Below are 25,567 nucleotides of genomic sequence, written 5' to 3'. Positions count from 1 at the left end.
GGCCGACCCCTACCGAGCCCAACATGGCTCGAGGGCTTGAGCCACCCGACCTTAACTCAGGAATACAACTGACCGGGGTTCAAAGGCCGACCCACGAAGGGCTCGAGGCCGCCTCGCGTCGAACAGAGCCAGGGGAAAAAACGCAGATGAGCCCTAGCGGCCTTCGCCCGACCCGCTTAGAAGCAGACAGGGTCATCTCAACCTTCTTGTTCAATCCTAACCTCGAGCCGATCCCACAGAATCTCCATCGAGGGAAGGCCAGCGGGCCACCTGAGTCGCTCTCTGAAATGACTTGGGCAACTAACAGGGAGGCGGGTTAAGGAGCAGTGGAATGCCACATGAGGGCTATGCCGACCCCATCACGAATGACAGACTCGGATTCCACTTGGACATGCCCATTAGCGAGCTCACCGAGCGTGTCACTTGAGCCATCGAGGCAAGTGACATCAGCTCAACCCCTCCGGTTGTGGAAACCGTGGATGGGGTGATGATCACAAAGACGAGCCGACCCTCGACCGGGCCCCCACTACGCACGGGGGCTCAAGGAATGTTGGACTCGTAAGGAGACCGAATGCGCGGTCGTAGAACGATGGCTCAGACCCTAGGGAGGGGGTATGTGTGGAAACTAAGAATAACGTTTCTAAAACAAGAGACACTTTCTCCTACTAGTTTCGCTATCCTCTCCTCGATCTTTAGTGGCACCCGACCCCAGCAACGACAAGCGGTCGGGTCTCACTCGAGGGCTGATAAGGGTATATATATACCCTTTCTGAAACAATCGACGTGCCCGACCCCTTCCTCACGTTAATAACCTAGTGGCAAGGTTTGCGAAAATGAACGACTAAGTAAGGCTGGTCGGACTACAAGAAACCTACGCCCTAGCGGCTACGACACTCTTGCTTACCAGCATGATCAAAGTTTCCTGCCTACACCTCGAACTCTATGGTCTTAACAAACAAAAGGGTCAGAACGAATTAACCCTGTTTCACACATAAAAAGGGAGAAAAACAAATTTGTTCACACCGAAATAAAAGAACAGACTTGTTCAAACAAAACATAAGGGTTAGAACTTGTCCGATTATTACAAAAATGATCGTCCGACCTATTTAATTAACTAGCCGCTCTGGGGAAGAGCTATGCCTTCTATCCTATCCGCCAGGTCCTGCAAAAGGGGAGCCACCACCGTTTCCTTCTCCTCCAGCTCATGGACTTCATAGCTGGGCGCGTAACCATGGCTCATCGCCTCCAGATCAATGTTGTCCCGATAATGAGAATGAGCAATCGTGAAGGACTGATTGACCCCGTCATGAAGGGCATTCCTCTCAAGCTAGCACACCCGAGCTATGATCTCGACAGCACGAGCCACGAGTGAGTTGGTCCCCTCCGATCGCACCGCATCAAGGTCATCGCAGACCACTCTGAGGGCGGTGCTCAAGATGTTGAGCTCGTCACTCTCCGCCTGAAGATTCATCCTCACCTCAGCAAGATCCACAGCCAGCCTAGCAGAAATGCTCTCGTCCTCTAGCCACTAGGTCATCGCGCTTTTGAGCTCAGCCTGGAGGGAGCCGACCCTTTGCTATGCGTCGTCACGCTCTTGGTAGGCCTAGTCACGCTCTCGGAAAGCCTGGTCACGCTCCTCATGAGCCACGCCGTGTTTTGAGTGGAGCCTCTCTGCGGTTTGGATTAGTTCATCCCGCTCCTTGCGTAGCCGAGTGACCACTTTGGCATCCATGCTCGCCCTCTTCTCTAGGGCCATGAGCTTCTCCTTAGCCCCTAGCTTTAGATCCCTTTCCTTCACAACCTCGCCCAGAAGGTCAAGGATTCGCTAGTGGGTCTTGGCATCCTTCTGGAGCAACTCTTCCCGCTCCTTCCTTACCCTGGCGGCTTATTCATCATCCTTCCACGACCTCACCGATAGGGCCTCGAACACCTTCTTGGCCTCATCAGCATCCCAACGGGCTTCGGCCACCCGCGACAGAAGATTGGCCGCCTCCTCAATGAGGGGAGTTAGCTCGGCCACCCTCTGTTGGGCGACAACAAGTGGAGCTATCACCACCCCATGTAGCCGCGCCTCCTCGACAAGGCAGTCCTAGGTTTCCTTCTACTAACGAAGGAACCAAGATTTCCCCCGGCTATGAGCTATAAAGGACTGCAAAAAGACGATGGTCAGGATACAAAAAGTTTATAAATGAAGATAAGGGAAAGAAGCAGGACCAAGCAATACCGTGCTGGAGGGAACAATGACATCGCACAATTCGCCCGCGGTGTGGTCTAGGGCCTCGAGCACGGACACGACCCCTACATCGAGGCTCTCCCGCTCCATGCTCTCTATGGCATCGTCCAGGGTAAAAAGCGTCGATGTCGAATCCTGTGAATCTACCCATGGGAGCAGTGGCTCACCCTGCATGGGTGACCCGCTGCCCACTGACATCAGGGCCAGGGACAACTCCCCACCGGCTCCAAGTGTCATCGACCCCTCTCGCCATGACGTTCCCGCCGGGACGCCCCCTCCGATGACGGAAGGGGTCAATGGTGCGGACGCTAACCTCTCTCCTAGCACCACAACTCCCGGGGACCCCTCGGCCATGTCCCCTTCTGTCCGGACAGCGCCAGGCTCCATCGCTTGGGCCACCGATGGCACGGGTCACGTCTGTGCCTATGGCGCCGCTGCGGTTGCTCCTGGCTATGACCCATCTATCATGGATGCCCACCTCCACCTGTGTCGGTGGGGTCATGACCGGCTAGGCCGCGACTGCCACGATCGGTGCCACGAGCATTATCGGCAACCCAGTCCGTCCCACCGTCGGCAGTGGTATCACGGCCATAACTGGCTGCTCCATGACCTTTGAAGGCACCCCTTGAATGCCTGCGTCCGCCCATCCCACCAAGGGCATAGGCGCCACCATGGGCCGCGCTGACCGGCCAACAACGTGAACACGACTGCCGCCTCGATTGGAGGGCGATGCTCTTCTTTGGTGCCAGCGCCAAAGGATTCTGCTGCCTACCGATGCTGCAAGGTACGAAAAATGTAAGCCACGGTGAAATTCGACTAAAACAGGAAAAGATAGAGGAATTCATAACTCACCTCAGCGCCATCGGGCGGCAGATGCGTTTGGGGGCGAACCCCCCGACCTTTGCTCCACGTCATTGGAACGAGGCTGTTTCAAGCTCGCCCCCTGCTCCTAGGCAGAGGGACTCGCCACTAGCAGCTCCTGGGGCACATTGGCAGAATGCCCCACTCCCATTGGCTCTTGGGGCATGAAGGTGGAGCCACCCACCTCTGTTGGCACCTCGAGCGCAATGGCAGAGCCCCCCCCCGCCTCTGTCGGCTCCTAGGGTAGGCTGACGGTACGGCCCGCCTCCGCCGGCTCCCCAGACGTGCCCTCCCCTCCATGGAACGGAAAGGCTCCCGATGCCTGCAAGGACGAATTGATGCCTATCAGCACATCCTCATTATCATCATCGTCGTCATCACCATCGTCATCGTCGGCTACCAATTCTTCTTCCGCCATCACCTCGTCGTCATCACCATCGTCATCGTCATCATCATCATCGCTATCGGTGTCCTCCCCCGTTCCCGTCCCCATAGCTTCCGCTACGTCTTCCTCTTCTTGTCTTCCTTTGCCTTCCTCAGCCGCTTGCCCTCGGTGTGATTCACCATCCTCTCGGTCGAATCCCTCAGCAGTGGCGCCGGGTGATCCGTGAGGATGAGGTCCCTCGGCTGGTCCCGTCCCTCTCAAAGTTAGTCTCATAGGGTCAAGAAATTGATTGAAGAGAAGGCAAGAGAAAGGAAAACTTACAAAGATGATGTAGCCTAGCTCCAGCCGCATCGAAGGATGACCCAGCACTGGGTAGACGAAGACGAGGGCAGCACCCGCATTCTCCCACAAAGGCTCCATCGCCTCCTTGATGCGTTGCGCGATCTCGGAGTTGGGGAGCGTCCCCTCAGCGAGTGTCATTCCATCGAACGACGCCTCGGGCGCCATCGCATATAGCGGGAGCATGCACGTCATCAACGGTGCCACCCTCCTTGTGTCGTAAGCCCCGATGATGCCTGGCCCCTTCAGGCCATTCTCCTTCAAGATGTGGATGGCAGCGATGTGGTCTCGGATCTTCTTCTTGTCCTTCTCTAGGACGCCAACTTCCTCCACTACTCCGGGGCCTCTTCGATCAAGCGCCCAGTGAACTCCGACAAATGGGGCGGCAGCGTCATTCTTGAGGTAGAACCACTATGAGTGCCAGCCCTTGTTGGATGCCGAGAGCTGCATGGATGGGTAATCACCGACCTAATTGTTCCAAAGTTGGATGCCGGCGCACCCCATCGGCATGTGCAGCTCCTGCCTACCGCTTTTCTCCCTCTTCTTCTAGAGGTTCGTGATGAAGAAATGCCTCCACAAGTTGAAGTGGGGGCTGATCCCCAGGAATCCCTCGCATTGTGTGACGAACGCCGCCATGTGCTGGATCCCATTGGGATTGAGATGTTGTAGCTCAATCTTGTAGTAGTGCAGCAGCCCTCAAAGGAATTTGTGGGCAGGGGTCATGAGCCCATGCTCATCGAAGTGGGTGAACGACACCACATAGCCATCGAGCGGCGATGGCAAATCCTCATCACTGAGCAGCAACCACTCCTCAGCCAAGGTCCACACGCGGAGAAGACCACGACGGATGAGGCCCTCCATGCACTAGACGGTGATGTTGGAATGGCACCACGGATCCATTGGAGATGGGGGCGGATGGATGCGAGCTCAACAGCGGTAGAGATGCGAAGGCAGGAAACATAAGCGATGGCGGCAGCGGCGTGGCTACAGAGGCAAGGATGCAAGCGTGGGCATGAAACCAGAGGGCTGACCCTTTGGTTTTATAGGGGCGATGGGTCCAAGGAAACTAACCACCCACCTAGATATCCGCGCCTACCATGACCTATCACCACATCTCGCAGCGGGGCATGCGTACGCAACCTATGGCCGTCCCCTCAGAAAACTCACCGAATGTTTTGCCACCCCGAATGGGCCACGACCCATCACAGGTAAGAGGGATACAGAGCTAAAAATGCCTCTACGGCCTGTCTAGGCCCAGGAGTTCGAAGGTTGGCCCATCGACGGGTTCGATAACCACTCTGGGCACCTTTAGAGTGAGGGGTGAAAAGGATGGGCCCGCTAGCGGCCAGTACCTAGGCGCACGACCGCCACGGGCATCCCAACCCATGTTTGAGTCTTGGCCGTATATGATCCATGGTTTCTCCTCGAAGAAAGGTGGAAAGCCCTTAGGACCGGTCGAATGGAGCCGAGAACTATATGGATTAACCACTGAGAATCTAGAGTCGGTCACCAGCTGACCCAAGCTAGACCCCTACGAATGGGATGTCGAGGCCCCACTCGAACTAGCCCTTTAATAGCTCACCGAGCACCATGATTCGTCCATAGAGGAAAATCATGGCACGACTCAGCCCCTCCATTTTTATCGGAAAAAACACTTGAGGGAAGACGATCACAAAAATGAGCCGACCCTCGACCGGACACCTGCTATGGGTGGGGGCTCATGGAAAGTTGGACTCGCAAGGAGACCGAATGCGTGGTTGTAGAATGACAGACCCTCGAAGGGTCCGATCACGACGAAAGGGAATCGACGTCCTCAGGACATGCCATGGGTGATGAAAGAAGGCCAAGGCCCTTAGAGTCCTCCCATTCGAAAAAGCCTCCTAAGGAGTATTATACTCCTTCGCAGGCTCGGGGGCTACTGTCGGGGACCAATACTAGGGTACCCAAAGAAGAGGAGCTAATGGTCATCAACATTGATTCATCCGAGCAATCAAGAGCACGACTACAACTCGAACCGACCTCTAGGGGTGGGCTCTGCCTCGCTCGACCCCTAGCAGGCGATCTCCGCCTCGGCTGACCCTAAGGGGGTGATCTCTATCTTGCCCTACCTCTTGGGTAGGCTCTACCTTGCCTAACCCCGAGGGAGCGATCTCCGCCTCACCCGACCTTTGGGGGCAGGCTTCGCCTCACCTGACCCCGAGGATGCGGGCTCCGCCTTGCCTGACCCTGAGGCCACAGGCTTCGTCTCGCCCAGGCTCCGTCTCACTTTATGGGGTCCCATACCACCGCCAACCACTCTAGGTCCAAGCGTATGGGCCTAGGTGAAAACTCTGACACCAAGGAAGAGACCAGCATGCCCCAATGTAACCCGCGACCATGACGAGCCATACCCGAGGATTCACATCAAGAATAGCGTTGGGCGTACCGGTGCTGTTCTGCCTAACCCTCGTACGAATGCTGACAGGTGCGTCAGCTCACCACGACATCCGTTTGCGATGGAATGGAACGCCATGACCGGCAGACGACGCCTGCACATGGCGCTAGTGGCAGATAGGACCACAACATGGAGCTATCCCTATTGATGTCTACAGGGTCGGTGGGACCCACATGAAGGAGAAGAAGGACCCAACAATCCTGGAAGCTTTCCTCTCTCTGGTTCTTCTCTTTTCCTCCGCTGTAACCCATGCTTTCCCTTGGCCTATAAAAGGGAAAGTAGGGCGTTCCATGAAGGGACGGATCAAACCACCCCAAACCGATCAGAACATGAGATAAACACACAAGAACACGATACGAACACATGGCTGAGCAACGATCGAGCTCTCAGCACCCATTCACTCTTTCCACCAGAGACCTAGGACCTGTCTCTATCTCGCCTGTTTATACCCCCTACTACAAACTTTCAGTGCTAGTAACATGAGCAGCAACAACGAACTGGATATAGGGACTTTCTGCCCAAACCAGTATAAACCTCGTGTCCTCTATGCACACCATCCGAGCCAGACGCGCAATATTAGAAATTTACTCGTCGGTGGTAACTCGAAACACCGACAATGTGCAAACATCCCGATTTACTTTTGAAACATGCAGATGCAACACTTGCAACACACAAAAGAAGACAAATGAAACACTTGAGACATGCATCTAAAACACTTGCAACATACGTGTACAAAAACCAGATGAAACATTGGGGATAGACACTTGAAACATACATAAACAACCATTGCAACATATGCAACATCATGATCCACCTTTGCAACATCCACATGAAACAATTGAAACATACATCTGAAACAACTGAAACACTTGAAACATGGGTTTGCAACATGTCTGAAAAGCATCCCAAAACACTTGAAACACAGAATCTCCATGCGGCCATGACCTACTTGGTGGGCAACTACGGTGGTGCAGTCTCTCTAGATGGTGCACGCCTGCACGCCCATGTCACGCCCGGTTTTCCAAAGAAGACCAAGCATCTGTCATATGTGTGCCCAGGAAGTCCACACATACAACAACAGAATAGAAATATCAAAAAACAATGTTATATAGTGGAAAACATACTTATATTAACACTTACAACTATCAGTGTATCGTGGAATGGTTGCTAAACTTCTCCTCGGGCTCCATTCTTCTCAGGGACAGCTGATTGGGGGCTCTGTACGCCAAGCACTTCTGACAGACCTTAGAGAACTCATCTACATCATTGTCCTTCTTCTAAGCAGCACTTTACTACATGCTAGGGGGGCATGGGGGAATAGCAAGGGTGAGTCCATGTCGAACTCAACAAGTACAGGCAGTAAGTATAATGACATGCAAGGCTGAATCAAAGAAAGGCTAACACTGTTTTACTGCAGTTAAGCATTTTAGTTGGTAAACTTTTATTTAAGCAACCTGTTACTAGTGTGAGTGAAATATCCCAATCCCTTAAATAATAGAGTGAGGTTAACAATATTATTAATCATCAGCATTACCAAGGTAGCAACCTCAAAAGTACCCGGTGTAGCAACCCCAATTAAGAGCATGAGATAGCAATCCACTGTCCAAAGTGAGTCATATTCTAATCATGTGAGAGTCTGGGCCGCTCGTGTCCTTGAGCATGGCTCATATATCAGTTTTAACTCTGCAAAGGTGTACACTTTCACTTCAAGTCATGATTCCCATTTGCCCGGGGCGGTCCATTCCCCAAAACACCACCAAGGTGAGCAGGCGGGGTTTCACTACGAGACTGTTCACATGTTGCAGCTAATAGAGTGCAACCAGCTAGGAAGAGCTTAGGCGCATGGCAACCGTCCCCGTAGCCATGAGACCCGAATTACCTTACTTCAAAACCTAAACTCCCATGTAGTGCCTACCCGGTAAGTCACGCCCAACTAGTAGAGGTCCTGATACTACGTCAAGCCAGAGCCATATAGCTTGAAGCTGTACGGTAAGTCCCAGGTGGTTGGTCCATGAATAGGTCCTTAGGGAGGGCAGACATGGGTACCCCTAGAAAACCGGGCCAAGCTCCAGTACCCGTTCCCCCTTCATCACCATAACCACGTTGCTATAAAGCATCTTTACTTCACCATCATTATAGTAGTCATTAATCATCATTATAGTAATCATTAATCATCATTATAGTAATTATTAATCATCATTACTTTCATCAACATGTAATAGTTGTGGGTGGAGTAGCTAAGCATAACTACACTACCCAAATATTGAACGCCGGGTGATACAAGGAAGGTAATAAGAAGACTAGTCATGTCCTTAGGGTTTGCAATATTAGACACATGCAATGAAAGTAAAATGAATTTAATGAATTGAAGCAATATGATCAAACGGTGCTCAGAAGTCTTCGGCTTCTATCTTCTGGTCTCCAGCTTCTGCTTCAACTATCGGTCCTCAGCTCCTGGTCTTCAGCGCTAACGAACCACGCTTCCTCTACTCGCAGCAACCAAGCAACACAAACAAACAAAACACAACTAAGAATAGATCAGTCACAAGAAACGTTTGAAGAGAGCGCACTAAATGACGCGGCTCGGTGCTACGGTCACGAGAGCGTGAGAATGACCGAGAACGGAGCTATCGTTAAAGAGGACACATGTATCGAGGTCTGCACATAACGGAGAAGACAACTTGATCTATTTTATTTAATGAAATAAGGCGATGGACATTTCAGAGAAACATCCCTAAGTTGAATTAATCAAATTATATTGAATTATAAAAGCTGTAGTTCAGCCTTAGTCATATTTTATTTATAAATAATTCATAGTATTTAAGTCATTTCATAAACATTTATAATTTAGAAAACATAGAACTTGTGAGAGTAGCTATTCGAATCATTATATGCTACGAGGTTGATCTAAGCATGTCATTGTTGAAAAGGCACTGATGTTTATATTAATCATGTGAACATTTATTTAGGAAAAACCGAAGTATATACCTAAATTGCTTTTAATTAAAAAGGGCATTGAATAAACATTAATCAAATTGATATGTTTTATAATCGGTATTGCTAAAGGACACTCGCGTGTTTCTGTTGTTGAGAACACGCGATTTGTCCTCCGTCGGATGGGGCATCGACGGCGCGCACTTGTGCGGTCTGTTTTCCACCCGCTCCGTCGCTGACATGTGAGACCCACTTTACTGTTCAATTTTGGATCGTCGCGCCTGCCGAGAAGTCTCCGCTCCACTCGGTCCACTCCTGTCCATTTCGCTTCCTCTCCCTTTCTCTCCCTCCTCCTTGGCGACGCCGAAGGCGACGGCGACGACGACGGCGTAGGTCTGCTCGGTCTTCTTCCTCGCTTTTTGATTCGGAGGGTGCGTCGCGGCGGACGTCAGCAGGTAGTACGGCTCCCTCTTCCCTTTATTTTGACCCATTTTGGTTGCGATTTGGTGGTGTGGATCTGGTGATTTCGATTCGATGGGCTCATGTTAGGGTTTTGTGGTGTGTGGATTCAGAGGGTTCATCGCACCGTTGGTGTGGATTAGGGTTTGTTGGATTAGCTGTCATTGTGCCTCTCTGTTGGTAGCTCACTGGCGTTTGTGGTGAGTGCTGCGGTGGTTGGTGCGCATCCCCTTTGATTTTGCAGCGTAGATTTGGAGTTGGATGGGTTTTTGTTTGGATTGTTAGCAGGTGGCGTGGATTTGTTTTCTGTGTTTCTCGGTTAGATTCTATGTACCATGTATCCAATTGAACAATGGATGGCCATTGCCTTATGTCAGTTTTTTGAAAATTTAGGGCTTCTATTGTTCTGCCAAGCTTGTAGATCTAAAGCAGAGCTTGGTCTGTCTTGCTGTGTTATGTGGGCTACCGTGCACATGGCTGTGTCTATTCTCTTGAGATGACTGTCTGTTCTTTTGAGCAATTGTAGGTTCTGGTAGGTTACGATTTCAGCCTATGTCAGGGTTTTAAAATTTGTGTTGATTCTGAGGCGGTGAGCTATTGACATGCGTTTGGGCAGTCTAGATTTCGTGATGATTGATTGATTATGTGGTCAAAACTCCTGATGAGGAAATGGTACTTCAACATTCCTTTCCCTTGCTTGGAAATGGGTATTTGGTGGGTGACAAGATGTAAAGGGAAATCTTGTGGACCTGATCCATCAATAGTGCTAAACTACCCTATGCAATCTGTTGTAGTACTTTGTTTTGGTTAGGTCTTGTGTTGATGCATCATTTTCACTCACGGTGGAACATATTTGTCTCTACATGTTGCGTGTGGCGTGGATTTGTTTTCTGTGTTTCTCGGTTAGATTCTGTGTACCATGTATCCAATTGAACAATGGATGGCCATTGCCTTATGTGAATTTAACTATTACCTAGTTCATTTGAGCCATCTTCTGTAGTGCTTGTTGCCACTTGTTGATCCCTTCAACTGTACTGAGATCATAGTTTTCTTCTGAGGTGTCATACATATCTTTAGTCCTGTTCCTGGAAGTATAGTGAATCTATAAGATATTTGTGATATCACACACATAAACTGGGTTCTAGAATGCTGCTAGAATCTAAGTAAAGTGAGCTTCCCTTTATTGGTCATGTTCTGTGTTATTACTTTTGTGGTCATATTCTGTTTCTTTAAGAAGCTTTTGGTAGGGAGTTGTCCGCTATTTCGATCAGTCTGATTGCAAATTAAGGTTTAGTTCTTTGGGGTTCAGAGGTTTAGATATGTCTGAACCCAGCAACCTGCTATGGTAGCCACTATTATATACTTGTGCCTTTACTCTAGACTAGTGTGGTTCAGGGTTCAGTGTTACCCTTGTATGCATTGTATGCTTGTGCTTGTGTTGTATACTTGTATCCATGTGCTTGAGATATCATTGTTCATACTTATTATGTGTGTCCTCTCTGAACTCTAGTTTGGAGTTAGTTAGTTTGCCCTAAAATGAGAAATGTGCTACTTTCAAGTTATCTGTTAGTATTATTACCTATTGCTGATGAAAATAAGGCAAATTTTAGATTAAGTTTCACAATTTGCAATTACTGATAATGTAAATTACACTTATAGGGCACTGCAATTATAGTTTTCAGCATATGTAGTATTGTCCCTTATATGTAGTATTGTTGCAGTTGTCTTATGTGAACCTTGTAATGTGAGGATTGGGTTGATGTTAAGTACCTGTTTGGTTTTATGTGAACCTCCATTTACCGTAGTCCTTATATGGCATTTTGTTGTTACTGTGTCTTTATTTTGCTTGTGTATGCAAAGCTGCATTATTGAAGTTGTCACTGATTTCATAATCACAGTTTGCTGGTTGTGTAGCCATGGAGGATGAAGATCATGTTTATGATAGTAACGAGGATGAGTATGAATCGAGCTCTGATGATCTGAATGAGCTAGAGATACTAAGTTTTTATGTGCAGTTGATGCTAATTTTGGAAGCTATATTGTGAAATATTTTGTCTGATATGGATTGTTTGGTTTTTAAGGACTCAAATACCGAAGTTGATGGGGGTTATGATGCAAGATCAATGGTGAAGACGTTCCAGCATCTGCAAGAGGCCTTTACAGGGGTATTTGCGGAACTTAGTCTATTTTTCTCTGATTGTTTGATTCTCATCCTGTCTTTTTTAGTTTGCAAAGTTTGTTGACTCTAAAGGGAAAGCAAGTCAGCGTGGTGTCCAGACATGTGCTGGAATGGTACATTCTGTCTCATGTTTATTATTTGCTGTGCTTCAAGTGGACTGAATAGACTAAGTTGTTTAATGTGTGTGTTTGTTGCATTGGTTTTCAGAGTACCAGGTCTGTGAGAGGGAGGGTAGAGGGAGAGCGACTGGTACTGGAAGCACTTCTGAGAGAGCAGGGAGCAGGTTCAACAGCAAGTATTTTGGTGAAATTATAGCCCAGTTGGATGATCGTAAGAAGGACATAGTCAGGGATCATGGATTTGGCATCTTACTGCAGTATGATGGTTGTTCGGCACCTAAGGGATTTATTTAATGGATCAGTGATCAGTTGGACTTGAACTGTAGTGATTTTCTTGTAGGAGGGAAAATAATCCCTTTATCTACATTGTCAGCCCATCTGTTCTTGGGCCTCCCAATGGAAGGTGAAGATATCAGGCAGGCTTATTCTGAATCCACAAAGAGCCAGTTCCTTTCAGCAATCAAAGAGTCCTCTCTACCCCTTATCAAGACATTTGGCCAGAAGCTGCTTAGAGATACCTTATGTGATGATGATGTTTTCCGGTACTTCATGGTGGTTGCACTGTCAACGTTCCTTTGTGCAAATTCCAGCACCCTTCCCAGCCCTTTTTATTTGGCCCCCTTGATTGATGTTTCTAAGGAGAGGGTCATGGGGTGGAACTGGTCCAAGCTTGTATATGATTGGATTTTTCTTCTATTTCGAACTACAAAAAGAAGAGAAGAAGCACCTTTGGGGGTTGTCGATATTTCCTTGCTGTATGTCTTTTTTTCCATGCTGCCTTCATTTATTCTGTCATTTGTGTTTGATCTGAATTTGATTTTAGTGATGTTGTTTGAAATGTTTTATAGGGTTACTATCTTGATTTCATCAACTTTGGAGAGAGTAATCGGTTACCCCAAAGTCTGCCAAGGATCCAGCATTGGAAGGGGTCCATGATCAAGAAATTTTCTTCTTTTGATCATGTTTGCGGTGACATTTATGGAAAGCGGCCGGTAAGTCTTGGTAGAAGATGCTGAATATGTTGTTTCAGTTTGTGATTTGTCCAAGGTGGTGCCCTCTTTTGTCATTTATGGCCATAGTAAATTATATATGTAGAACCGAGAATATGAATGGCTGCTGATGTTATTGAGATAAAGTACATACGTTTATACTTGTGTTTTGCTGTGTAGTCTTGTTAGTCTTGTATTGAGTTTATATATTTTTGAGACCACTGTCTGAGCTGGGATATGTTTCGTGCAGGTGAAATCAATTGATGACACATGCTATGCAGGAGAATACCTGCCAGAAGATGCTACCAAAGCATTGCTTAAACTTTTAGATAAGCATTGTCATTTTCTTCCAGCAGATGTGGGTTCCTTGTCATTTATTTTTTGCTGACTGTTCATGTAAATTCAATTTTGACATGGTTGACATTGTACTATTATCTTGTCTATACAGGACAAATTACACGTGTGTAGGCTTTACGAAGATCATCAGGCAAAGCATGGTTACTGTAGCCCTGACCTTCTTGTTGCCAAGATGTTCATGTACATGCATCGTGCATACCCTGGTGTTGGTTATGATGCACGTGCTGAGGCTCAGAATCCTGATGATGGAGTTCATCATAATGTTGCTGGTGCTCATGATGCTGCGAGGTCTAGTACTAGGGTGCCCTCTCCAGCACATGATAATGTTGACTATGGTGCCTTTGCCCCGTGTCCGCCTTCTCCAGGTCACGGTACTGTTCCACGAGATGGTTTGGATGAAAGAGTGGCTGGCGCTCCAAGTAATGTAGCTATCAGAGCAGTTGATCCATCTAGGGTTGTACATGAGACTAAGACTGAAGAAGCATCTGTGACAGAGAAGATCAAATCAGAGGGTCTGTATGATGATGCTGTTGGTACTCAGTTTTGTACTTCGCAGGCAACTGAGATCATCTCCTCCAACAACTCTTCTGCTCATGGTACAATTTGTTTTTGATGAACGGTTTTTTATTATTTTAGCATTGAATTGAAATGATTCTTTATTATCTAAAATTTTTATTTTCTTTCTTTGTGATTTGTTTTTTTGTAGAATCAGGTGAAAGGAATTTGAAGAGGAAACAAAATCCGTCATCTCCATCTGTTGAGATTCTTGGTTCACAGGACCCAGCAGGTCAACGTACTTGAAGTTCTTTTTTTATTTGTTGTTGCATTGAATTAAATTCTGTATTTCATTTGTTTGAGCTTGGATTGAAAGACTTGTTTATCCTTGGTTTATGGATTTATTGATTTGCAGAGTCAGTTGCAAGGAAAGGGAAGAGGAAAAGAGACACTTCATCGCCATCAGTTGGAACTGTCTGTTCACAAGACTCAGCATCTCGTGGTACTGTTTGGATTTAAGTAACTTGTGTACTTGCTTGTACTGTTATGCTCATTTTTTTGTGGAATTAGGTGCAAGGAAAGCGAAGAAGATAGTGAATGCATCTTCCCCTTTAACTGAAGTTCTCCATTCGAATGTGCCATCATCTCAAGGTATGTTAATTTTCTGTAAGACAGTTTCAGGATTAGAGTTCATTTCTTCATATTGTGGCAATATATATCTTTTGGGTATTTACTTTTATAATTTTTGGTGGTGTTGCAGGTACAAGGACCAGCAAGAGGAACAAGAACTTATATCCATCTCCTATTCCTACCGGTGTGGCTTCGAGGACTCGGTTTGTTGCATATAAAAAGACTTCCAAGTCCCCTATTGGTCGCAAGAAAGATGGAAAGGGAAGTACATCAAATGATCCTGTTATTGTCGAGGAAGCTACAGCGCAGACTTCTAAATCTCCAACGAAAAAGCAGGCCTCTAAGTCTCCAAGTAAAAGGCAGCAGCAAGGCAAAGCATCTAGGCCATCTGCTTCGACCCCCTTGGCTCATACTGTTGATGAAGTGGAGATAGCTAGATCAGCTGCTGCATCTGCCCCGTTGGTTGATAAGGTCGATGAGGCCCCAGGTTTGTGTCGCTTTTGATAATAAATGTTTACCAAATCTATGATATATATGAAAGGGTGTGCATTTTTATACCGTTGGTTGATAAGTCTGTGCATTTTTGTACCAGTGTTGTATCTGGTGATGCTTCTAATGCAGCAAAGAAGGCGCAAGATTGTTCTAGTGCTGATTTGGTTGGAAATGATGCTGCTGCTGTGGATGTTCAGGGTTAGTTCCTATGTTTTGGAAGTTGCATTCTTTTTATTAATAAATTGCACCTTTGTATTCATGCAATTATAGTGTTTGAACTGTGCAACCTGCCTTTATGAATTATGACCTCTGTTATTTTTGCAGTGTTTTGATTTACTTGTATTTGATTATTCATGTCCCTGACTTTAATCATCCAAATTTGTAGTTTCTACTATAAGTTCGTTTTAGCTGGATGCTATGTTGACCACATTTTTTTGTTGACTAATCAGGAAAATGGAAAGGTCCTGTTAAGAAGGCTCCGTTCTTTAATAGTCCCGGTGTTCCTCCTTTTCGAATACTTGAAGATGAGGATGATCTAGGCAATTTTGTTGAAGATCCTAGCCTGAGGCGCCCTGTTGGTTCTAATTCTTCTTCAGTCCCTCCTGAGCCAATTGAGTTGGTTCCCAGGTCTGATTTACGCAAGGCTCCTGCGTCTTAGGCAGTCTTTTCCATGGTGAGAATCTTTTGTAATTTTTTCCTTGTTGAATTTTGCAGTTTAGGTGAGGTGATTTGTCAATTGTCTTTCCATAAAAAAAGAAATTGTTACTTGTTTTCTTTCAATTGTGTCGTTGAGCCGAACTAATTTGTCTTTTGTCCTTTCTTAGAAAAAAAATTGTCCCTTGTCATTGTTGAATTGTGCTATTCAGGCGATCTCCTTTGTCCTTTGTGTTTCCATAAAAATAGAAATTGTCACTTGTCTTTTTTGAATTGTGTCGTTCAGGCGATCTGTACTACAAGTCAGGCGTGATAATTTCTCTATTGTCCTTTGATAGTAAAAAATTGTATCTTGTCCTTGTTGAATTGTTTCGTTCAGGCCACCTCATTGACTTTTTACATTGTGCTTCTTAGCTGAGAATCAGTTTTCCCCCATTGACTTGTTATATTGTGTTGATTATTTTCTGTACTCTTTACTTGTTGGTGCTACAAGTAAGCTAATTCAATTCCAAATATTAGGTGCAGTTTAAACCATCATCTACTTCACAAGAGACCCAAGGTGTTCATATATTGCATGATGGATTTCGTGGAAATGTAAGTTGTAGTTAATGCTATTGTTCTAGTTAACTTTGCAGCCTTGTTTTGTTTTCATAGGTTTAACTCATATTTGTTATACTTGTTCTTTTTTAGCTTCAATCTGAGAGCACCTTCTTCTTCAACTTTGCCTCAGGATCTCAAGGTTGGACATTTGTTAATAAGATGAGTGAGATGCCATCTTCTTCAAGTGTTAATGTGAGCAATGAGGAACCTGTTGAAGCCGAAAGAAATGAGAATGTTGGAAGTGTAAGCATCTTTGTTTGAATGGAGTTTATTGTTTTGCCTCAGCTTCAAATTTTGAATTTTTATGTCTGTCTTATCTTATGTGTTATCTTATTTCCTGGTATTTCTTGGCGACTAATACTGTTTTTTTATCTAGGACTGTATTCGTATGGAATCTGTTCCTTTTACTGAATATTCTGACAGCGACGACGAGCCAATTGGTCCTCTGCCTCTAGCTACAATCACTCCTAGGGGAAAGCAATATGATTTTTATTATTAAAACAAATGGGACTGTATATTATTTGAATGGGACTGTATATTATTTTATGTAAATGTGTGGAACACTTTTAATCTTTGTCTCATGGCATGTACAATGGAACTATGCATACTGTTTGTATTTTGTATGTTTGACGGTGAATTTGATCAACTACTGTGATATATTATATATGTTTGTATGTAATATGGTATTTTGCTGTCCTTTTCGAACAATTTGATGTGTTTGTTGTTTATTGGTTTGCAGGAACATGTTGCAACACCTGTTGCAAACCTTGCAGATGTTTCAGTTGTTGGCGGTTGTTCTAGAAAAGGTTTGAGAAGCAATTGTTTATCCAATGACTCTGATTCATTTTCAAGCCAAGTTCCTTGGTGCTCTTCTAGTGCAAAGCTTGTTGTTCACCATACAAGGAGGGTTTTCATACCAAGCAAATATCAGTTGAGTCCTTTTGTGAAGCCTCACTCGAAGATTACTGTGTCCAAACTTGAAGCTGACTTGTATGGCGTTGTCTTGAGGATGGCAGATAGCAATGAGCACTCGAAGTAAGTTATGTTCGCTTAATTCCTCCTCTCTTTTCTGCATTGGTGATTAAATTTTGTCAATTTGCAGCTAGCAAAGATGTAATGGACGTTATTTTATTCTTGTTTCAGCCTTACAGTAATTGATTATGGGCATGTGATTGTTAAGTTAAGTGTCTTTGCAAGCTCTCTTAAACCTGAAGGAAATGTGCACTACTTCGTAGTGAATGCTCGGTGCAAGTTGTTATTTCATAAGAATCACCCCAAGAATTCTTACAAACATTATTTCTTCTCGAAAGTTGGTGTAAGTATCTTTTGTTTTCATCAATCAATTCTATGTCTGGACGATATGAAATAAATATTGACTAGTCTGTTATGGTGTAGGATTATTTAATTGGGAATCATGGCCCTAATGATAGCAAGGAGAAGGAGCTACATGAAAATGTAGTCAAATGTTTTAGGGGGGCGTCTCGCGCAAGGCCATTGTCACAGAGCCAATATGTAAGTTAGCAATCTTTGTATAATTGATTGCTTATTTAGGGCTAAATTGGTACTTATATTTGTCCATTGTGTATTTTCATGTTAGATGTACTTTCCAATTCTATTCCTTGATCGGTGGTACGTGGTGGTTGTTTATTTTAGTTCGAGAAAGATTGCAATCTTGGATTGTTGTACACTATGTTATGGAGGAGGCTCACCTATTGAGAAAGCTGTTCGTGATGAATTCGTAAGTAGGAGCAGCACATTGGCAAATACATTGTGATTATCCTTTGCAGTTTTTTCCATGTACCCGTAATTGTTACATGTGTTGCAATTGTGTCGTCTTTTTAGGTACGGAACTTGTCTGCAATCTGGAAAGAATCTGGTCATCCTGACTCTGGGTTCCATGGATATCGTGTTTACTTTGCAGATGTGCCTCAGCAGCATGAGGAGTATGTGTAATACACTTTTTTTTAAAAAAAACATGCATGATACCCTTTTTTGGTTCTCATTGTCTTGTGGCTTGTTTTTCTTGTATCTTTGTGTCAGCTTGATCAATGATAGTGGTATTTTTGCTATGAAAAACCTTGAGGCTTGGGCTATCAATGTTGATATGATGGACAAGTTGAATGAAGCTGATATTTGCCACCTTCGCATCAAATATGTCAATGACATGCTTTCCAGTCCATTCAATTCTACGGATGAAGGACGATTTAAAGTCCAGGAATTTGATGAAGTGGTAATACTAGTTGCAATGTCCATCTATCTTATTATGCCATCATGCTTTTGAAATGATTATTATTTTGGAAATTTTTCTTTTCAGGTCTATGAAAAGTACTACAAGTCAGCATGAGCTGCATGTTTTGTCTAGACTTGTGTCATTTAGTGTGTAGGTTCATAGTATTAGTGCATGCTAATCTGTAAGTGAGGAATTGCCTGATATCACTTCTGTTGGTGCTATAGTGGTTGTAAAGATAAATCTACAGTGAAGAATCTAAATTGCGGTGGTTTTATATTATTTTAGTTGGGAGCTTGATGTGAAATGTTCTTTTTTCCATATTCGTAGTAGTTATCTTCCTCTGTTTCTTGGGTTTTTTTGTCAAATCTGTTTTAGTCTACTAACCTATTATAGCAAAGACAAGTGCAAGAATTTTGCTGCAGGATATGTTGGTGCTTGTCCCAAGATCGTATGCTGAAGTGTAGTGCCATATGATGAAGTTTGTACAGGTACTGCAAATGCTAGTTTATAAATTGCAAAAACGCTTACTGTAAATTGCTAGTACTTGGTACTGTAATTGTAGTTCTCATCATTTGCAATTAGAGGTCCAGGCAAAATTTAAATTAGGCTTTCAGAATATCCTACTGATTACAAGAATGACATAAATAATTTTGCCAATACAATTGACATCAAGTCCTTCTATGTAATATCATGATGAACTTGGTTCTGTTGGAGCTGCTGTTGTCTCCTTTCTTCTCTTTTTCTGAGGCTTCACTGGGGATCCTATGAACAATAATTGGTTGTAAATGCATTTAAGTTCTAGTTTTTTGTTTCAAATCATTGTGTAATTTTGTAGTGCAGGGTTACCTGCTGTACTGTCCTTGTCTTTGGGTTTCTTGTTTTTCTTTCTTTCTGCAGCCGCCATCTTTCTTTGCGCAGCTGCCATCTTTCTTTCTGCGATCACCTTCTTTCTTTCTTTCTTCAGACGCCTTCTTCCTTTCTTCAGCTGCCTTCTTCTTTTCTTTAGCTGCCTTCTTCTTCTTCTCTTGCTCCAACCTTTTCCTCTCAAAATATTCTATTCTTGTCCTGAATCTCTTTGGGATTTCTGGCCTTCCCTTTGTCTTTATTCTTTCTGGGTCCTGAATGTCTGTCTCTGATTCATCACTTTCTTCTAGATCCGCCATACTATAGCCATCTTCCATCACTTGTTCTTGTTGCCTGCTGTGTCCTTCCTCATGACCTTGTTGCTGATTGTTACCATCAATTGTCTGCTGGGTGCCAAAAAGCACATCCAGTTTGACATCCAGCTTGCTGAACTTGGACAAGAGGTACTCCATTGATTTCTCAGTTTTTGATCCTTTTGAATTCAGGATTGCTGACTTCCTGGACAGCATATTGAACCTCAGCAATGCACTTGTTGCAAGGGTCTCCTCTTGCTCTCTTCTAACATGCACTCTTGTGCTCTTCTTTCTCCACCTGTCCTTTATGTATTTTTTTGGAATTGTGCTTATTTCCTTCTCAATGATCACTTTTAGGATATGTGAGCAAAGAATTCCATCTTTGCTGAACTTTGCACAGATGCAGCTGAATTCTTCATTTCCCTCTATCAGATCAGTCTGAACTGTATATCTCCTGATTCTGTGCACATTGTGGATTTGGTTGCTCTTGGGCCAGACCTCAAAAGTCTTCCCTTCCTCAGTCTCCTTGTAGCTTAACCTTGTTGTTGCCTTCAGCTGTACCTGGAACTTCCTGAATATGTTCCGGTTGTACAGCTCAGCAGCTTGCTGTTCAATTGTGTACCCAAAAATGAATTCCTTGGGTGTTTTCTGGTTGTTGTAGCTTTCTTCTAGCCTCTCGTTTTTGTTGATTGTTTCAATGACACGGTCATATTCTTGTATGAAGCCCATCATGCTATATGTCGGCCCAACATTGTCCTTCATCCTCGAGTTCATGGACTCGCTTCTGGATGTGGTTTGGATGAATGGGAAGAAGTCATGCTTGAAGTAGACAGGAATGAACATGTGCCTCGTTTGCCACATTTTAGTCATGTACTTGTTATTCTGCAGATTCTTGTCTTCGATCATCTTCACCCACAATGTTTCAAACTCTTCAATTGTGAGGCTATTGTTTATTATATCCTTAAAATCCTCATATAGGCCTTCATGTTGTGAGAAGACCTTTGTGTTTCTGTTGTAACACTTGCTCTTGATATGGAACAGGCAGTTTCTATGAGTTGCATTGCTAAGTACTAGCTGAATTGCAGATTTCATCGCTTTGTCCTGGTCAGTTATTACCGTCACTGGGTGCTTCCCTCCCATCGCTTCCAAGAATGTTTCAAAGACCCACAGAAAAGTTTCTATTGTCTCATCATGCAGGAAGGCGCAGCCAAACAAACAACTTTGTGCGTGCCCCATTATGCCACGAATGGAGAGAAGGGAAGGTTGTATCTGTTTGTCATGAAGGTGGTGTCGAAGCTTATATATTCACCATACTCTTTGTAATACTCGATTGAGCAACCGTCTGCCCAAAATAGGTTTCTGACTCTCCTTTCTTCATCCAGGTCTAGCTTGTAGAAGAAGGACGGATCTTCAGTCTGCCTCTTTCTAAAGTAATCCAGCACCTTTGTCATGTCTGAGGCCTTGATCTCTCTGTTGATTTTTGTCCTGAAGTTGCTGATGTCCTTCTTCTTCATCGGCAGGGCTGTGGGTCCTCCTCTGAGGTATGACAGTATGCTCACCATTTGTCTTGTCGGGATGTTGTTGTCATTTAGCGTCCTGATCAGCCCCTTCTCCATATCAGTCATGTATTTGTGCCCTGAGAACAGTGTGTCCCGGTCTCCAGGTCGTAGTTCATGGTTGTGATCCAAATCTTGATGCATTATGAACCATGGACCTCCTGCCCGTTCCTCCCTCAGTGTTATTGTGCAAGGACACTCTGATTTTCCCTAGACACTGGTGTTCCTTTTGGCTGATGTCTTCTTTCCAATCTGCTTATCTACCTCTGCTTCTTCTTCTTCAGTGGACTTTTGTTGATGTGCTTTGCCTGAATGGGTGCATTTCAGTTCTACTTTTATAATCTCGTTGTCTCTCTTCTTAGCTGTTGTCCTCATTGAATGTTTTACAACAAATTTGAAGCTAGCCAGAAAAGCATAGAACCTGCAGAAGTGTTCGGCAGCTGCTCTACTCTCAAACTTCTGTAGCGGCTGAAGTGTGTATGCGCTGTCAATGGGCCCATTATTTCCTTCTGATGCAGCAACCTGCTCTGCGATGATGAATTCATCAATCTCCTCTTCTGTCAGGAATTGGTTGTCATTGGAATTGTGTTCATCTTCTATTGCAGTTGACGCAGCCTCTGTGGTTCTTGATATTGGTGCATTGATGCTGCTGAAGCCATTTTCTGACGCTGTGAGTTCCTGTTCATGTAAATATGTTATTAGCAGTGTGCAGTTTTTCAGGTCATTGGTGTTTTGCATTTGCAAACATTCACTGCGCATTGAAATAGGTGTAGAAAAGAATAATTATTTTTTCTGTTTACCTCATCAATGTGCATGTTATTGAATATGTCAATTTGCCAATGATGATTTTCATTTTCAGGTATGTCCTGGAGAAAGCTTGGTATTTCTTCATCATAGTGACCACCAAAATCCTGTGTTGTACACAGATAAGTCAATTCTTCTTTGTTTGATGGCTGTAGTGCATTACTTGTATTCAAGCAATTTTGCTGATGCATGTGTGGCAAATTGTTGTGTTTGTGGATATGTACCTGGTATGCCATCCTTGAGTCTGATATTGATGAATCTGGTTGGGGTGCTAAGGTTTCTTCAAGAGCATTCATGTCATTTGCAATTAGCATGTCTGTTAACGATCCTTGTGTCGCTTCATGTACCTGTAATAATTATTTTAGAAATTGCACTTGTTCTAAGCTGAGATTACACAATCTAGCACTAGTAATTTTGCACATGTTTGTTTTGTAATTATGTACCTGCATGGTACCCCTTTCTGTGTGATCAATGTCTTCTTGTGAGCTCATAATTTGCTCAAGCATAAGCTTAGTCAAGCCACCCTATATGGAAATAAATTTCTGTTCTTTTAAGAACATGTATCTGTTCAAATTCTATCAATCTCAGCAATGATTTGCTCACCTTTTTGATTGTGTATGGGTTGAAAAGGTGACTTGAACTAGTTGTGCCTCCAAATATCTGGAAAGGATCTGAGTGTGCTGTCATCATAGCTTCAGTGTTAATTGAGTTGGATAATGTTGCATAGTCATCGAATCTGCTTGTTGTCATGTATAACCTATTCTGCTTCATTTAAAAACTAGATGTGATTAATTGTTGTTTCTGCATTTGTAGCAGATCATGGAGAAAAGTACATAATTTTGCAAATTCATATTAGGAGATGCATTCTGTATACCATGTATCCAATTGAACAAATGGATGGCCATTGCCTTATGTGAAGAGAACTAGTACCTGGTTCATCTGAGCCATCTTCTCTAGTGCTTGTTGCCACTTGTTGATCCCTTCAACTGTACTGAGATCATAGTTTTGTTGTGAGGTGTCCTCCATATTTTGAAATATGCTTTTATCAAGAGCTGAGCTGAGCTGAGCAAGCAGAGATACTGACATATGTGTAATTCGATCTATTGCAGGGACAGTTTTGCAGAGCACTGATTGCAAGGATCTAAGAACTGGAAGTAGCAGAGTACACTAAAACATGTGTCCAGTCTAGGGATTATCAAAGATTATTCAAAAAGGTAATGTAACCACCATTCTACTCTTTTTATCTGCTGAATTGCAATCTAAAGAAGGAAAAATTGTTTGCACAGATTGATTTCAGACCATGACTTGTTTGATGATGCCATATTGCAGGGATCTAACTCAGCAGATGGATGGATGTCTGTTGTACTAACCTTGATTGATGTTGAGGTGAGTCTTGCCTCCTTGGATCTTGAGATTTCCCACGTTCCCTCATGCTTTGATCTGGTTTCTCCCCTTTTTGCCCTGCTGTGCGTGAGGAGAGTAGAGCTCATCCTCACGAACAGATCGGTGGATCTGTTTCTGTGTGCGTTTGCTTCTCCACCAAGTTGGTGGGTGTTTTAATGGACTAAGTTGTTTCCTATCGGGCTGATGGGTTTGGGCTTTTTTTGGCAGGTTTATGGGCTACAACAGCAAACAACTATAACCAGAACAGATCTGTCCTGTTTTTTTGGCCTTTTTGACACAGATTTGTACTCAGATTACAACAAGTACAAGTACAATAGCCCACAAAATTCGTGTGTTTTCCTGTCTTAAAACACTCGGTTTTCCAACTGGGTGTTTTTCGTGTGTTTCTCAATGGAAAAACACACGGTTTCCTTCTTTCTGTTGCCTTGCCTGCCTTTCCAGAATCGTGTGTTTTTTTTGCGTGAAACACTTGAATTTTTGCCGAGTCTTTCCCGTGTGTTTTCTGCGCAGGAAACACGTGCGTGTTTTCTCCCCCCTGAAACACGTGAGTTTCAGGTAGACCAGCCCTTTATAATTCATAAACAAGTGACATGGAAAGCATCGTTGCTAGCACGTAGCTTACGTCGGCACAGTCGCGATGCAACAAGAACGAGTTAAGCCATAGGTGTCTTATAATTAGAAAGCTATTAAATAAATATTAATCAAATTAGTATTTCAATCAAGAAATTCATAATTGAGTGACATGATAAATATTATCGCTAACTACATAGAGCACGACGATACGAAACTAACGCAACAAGAACTACTCGAAATGGACTTAAAACGACTGAACGTCGGAGATTAAACTATTGATGGTAAAATCGTAAATAAGAGCATCTTCTACCTTGGTCTTCATCTCCATCTGGACGTGGCCATGGCAGCCATGGGAGCTGCTGCTGCTCGCGGATCACGCACAGGAGAGGGAGGGTCCTTCGGCCAGGACCTTGGCCGGCTGGCGGCGCGCCGGTACGGCGCGTGCCCACGCGTGGGGTCGGGGCAGGGGCCCGCACGGTGGCCAAGACCATGGCCGATCGGCCATAGGGTGTCGGCGGCGCTGCACGTAGCGGCGCGCTAAGGGTCGCGGGATGGGGCGGTGCAAGGCCCGGGGTGACAGCGTGAGGACGGGGCCGGGACGTGGGAGGAGGCCGGGGTGGCGCCGGCTGGCCGCAGACGAAGAAGAAGGACCTCCATGGAAGACCTTGCTGAAAAAGTGAAAGAGAGATTAGGGAGACCATGAACGAGCACGGATTCGTGAAAAGGATGGCCCGATGGTGTAGAGGAGATTGAGACGAAACTCGGAGTGGTGACAGTTTTCACGGGGGACGCCGAAGATGGCCGGAAACCCACGCCGAACGTTCTCCGGGGAAATTTGCAGGAAACGAGATGCAGAACTTCGGCTTTAGATCTGGGACAACGGAAGCGGCGGCTCGAGAAACGGGTTGTACTTCTGAAACAAGTGTGTCGAGGGCTACGCCAGCATATATATATGTCTAGGGTTCGAGCTCGGGAAAAACAAGCTATATTTATAATTTTGGGATTTTTTAGAAAATCTTATTCAGTTCAAAAATAATTCCAGAGAAAGTTGAAATCATTTTAAATTACTGAAAAATATTTCTAAAACTCCAAAAATTATAGAAAAAAATACCTTGAGATAGATTGAGAGAAGATGAATCCAAATAAATTATTTGGAGGATGCAAAAACTGATTTTAGAGCATCCAGAAATTTGATTTTGCTCTAGGAAAAATGGGAAAAAGTTTCGGAAAAGTCCAGAAAATTCTCGGGAAGGATCGAACGGTGTCTAAACGTGTTTTGAAAACTTAGCGCACTCAAAAACACCAAAAACAAGCATCAGACAAACACCACATCAACAAAAGCGCGTCAAATTAATTCTGAAATATTTGGAAAAGCACCATTTTCTTTAATAAAAGTATATAGAAATTTAAACTAATGTTAAAATTTTTTACCCAAATATGAAAATCATTCATTTTACTTATTTTTTTCTATTCACAACCTAAAATAGAAATCTTGGGGGTGTGACAGCCTGCCATGCCCGCCGTCGCCATGGGAGAGGAGAGGCTGCCGGATCTAGGGCGGGCACCGGTGGCCAGGGCAGGGGAGGGTCAGCAGCTTGCTTGGATCTCGCTAGGATGGGGTACAGGGTCACCAGATCCACGGGCGTTGAACGCTCCAGGTGGGTGAGGACGCCGGGTGGAGGA

At 44.6% G+C, this 25,567-nt stretch overlaps 3 protein-coding genes across 3 annotated transcripts; 1 reads left to right on the top strand and 2 right to left on the bottom strand.

The window, feature by feature from the left end:
• The first annotated feature begins 17,572 nt into the window (after nt 1-17,572).
• On the top strand, nt 17,573-18,627 carry LOC136486488 (uncharacterized). Its single transcript, XM_066483389.1, has 5 exons — nt 17,573-17,672; nt 17,758-17,898; nt 18,003-18,103; nt 18,201-18,390; nt 18,475-18,627. Exons 2-5 carry the CDS (start codon nt 17,758-17,760, stop codon nt 18,502-18,504), a joined length of 462 nt encoding a protein of 153 aa, XP_066339486.1. The 5' UTR covers nt 17,573-17,672; the 3' UTR covers nt 18,505-18,627.
• A 605-nt stretch (nt 18,628-19,232) lies between these two features.
• Nucleotides 19,233-20,687, bottom strand: LOC136489751 (protein FAR1-RELATED SEQUENCE 5-like). The gene has a single exon (XM_066486305.1). It carries the CDS (start codon nt 20,685-20,687, stop codon nt 19,233-19,235), a length of 1,455 nt encoding a protein of 484 aa, XP_066342402.1.
• A 95-nt stretch (nt 20,688-20,782) lies between these two features.
• On the bottom strand, nt 20,783-21,247 carry LOC136489750 (protein FAR1-RELATED SEQUENCE 5-like). Its single transcript, XM_066486304.1, has one exon. The coding sequence runs from the start codon at nt 21,245-21,247 to the stop codon at nt 20,783-20,785; it is 465 nt and encodes a 154-aa protein (XP_066342401.1).
• Nucleotides 21,248-25,567: the final 4,320 nt, after the last annotated feature.

This window comes from Miscanthus floridulus, chromosome 10 (assembly GCF_019320115.1).
Source record: "Miscanthus floridulus cultivar M001 chromosome 10, ASM1932011v1, whole genome shotgun sequence".
In the NCBI taxonomy this organism is placed as follows: Eukaryota; Viridiplantae; Streptophyta; class Magnoliopsida; order Poales; family Poaceae; genus Miscanthus; species Miscanthus floridulus.
The sequence above is the reverse complement of the archived record's forward strand: the minus strand, read 5'-3'. Positions and strand labels throughout refer to the sequence as shown.

Bases quoted from the DNA above. Each gene is read 5' to 3' on its own strand.
- LOC136486488 (XM_066483389.1), top strand. From the start codon at position 17,758: ATGTACTTTCCAATTCTATTCCTTGATCGGTGGTACGTGGTGGTTGTT. The intron at 17,899-18,002 runs GTAAGTAGGAGC...TCGTCTTTTTAG, and splicing joins AAGCTGTTCGTGATGAATTC to GTACGGAACTTGTCTGCAAT. The intron at 18,104-18,200 runs GTATGTGTAATA...TCTTTGTGTCAG, and splicing joins GTGCCTCAGCAGCATGAGGA to CTTGATCAATGATAGTGGTA.
- LOC136489751 (XM_066486305.1), bottom strand. From the start codon at position 20,687: ATGGGAGGGAAGCACCCAGTGACGGTAATAACTGACCAGGACAAAGCG.
- LOC136489750 (XM_066486304.1), bottom strand. From the start codon at position 21,247: ATGCATCAAGATTTGGATCACAACCATGAACTACGACCTGGAGACCGG.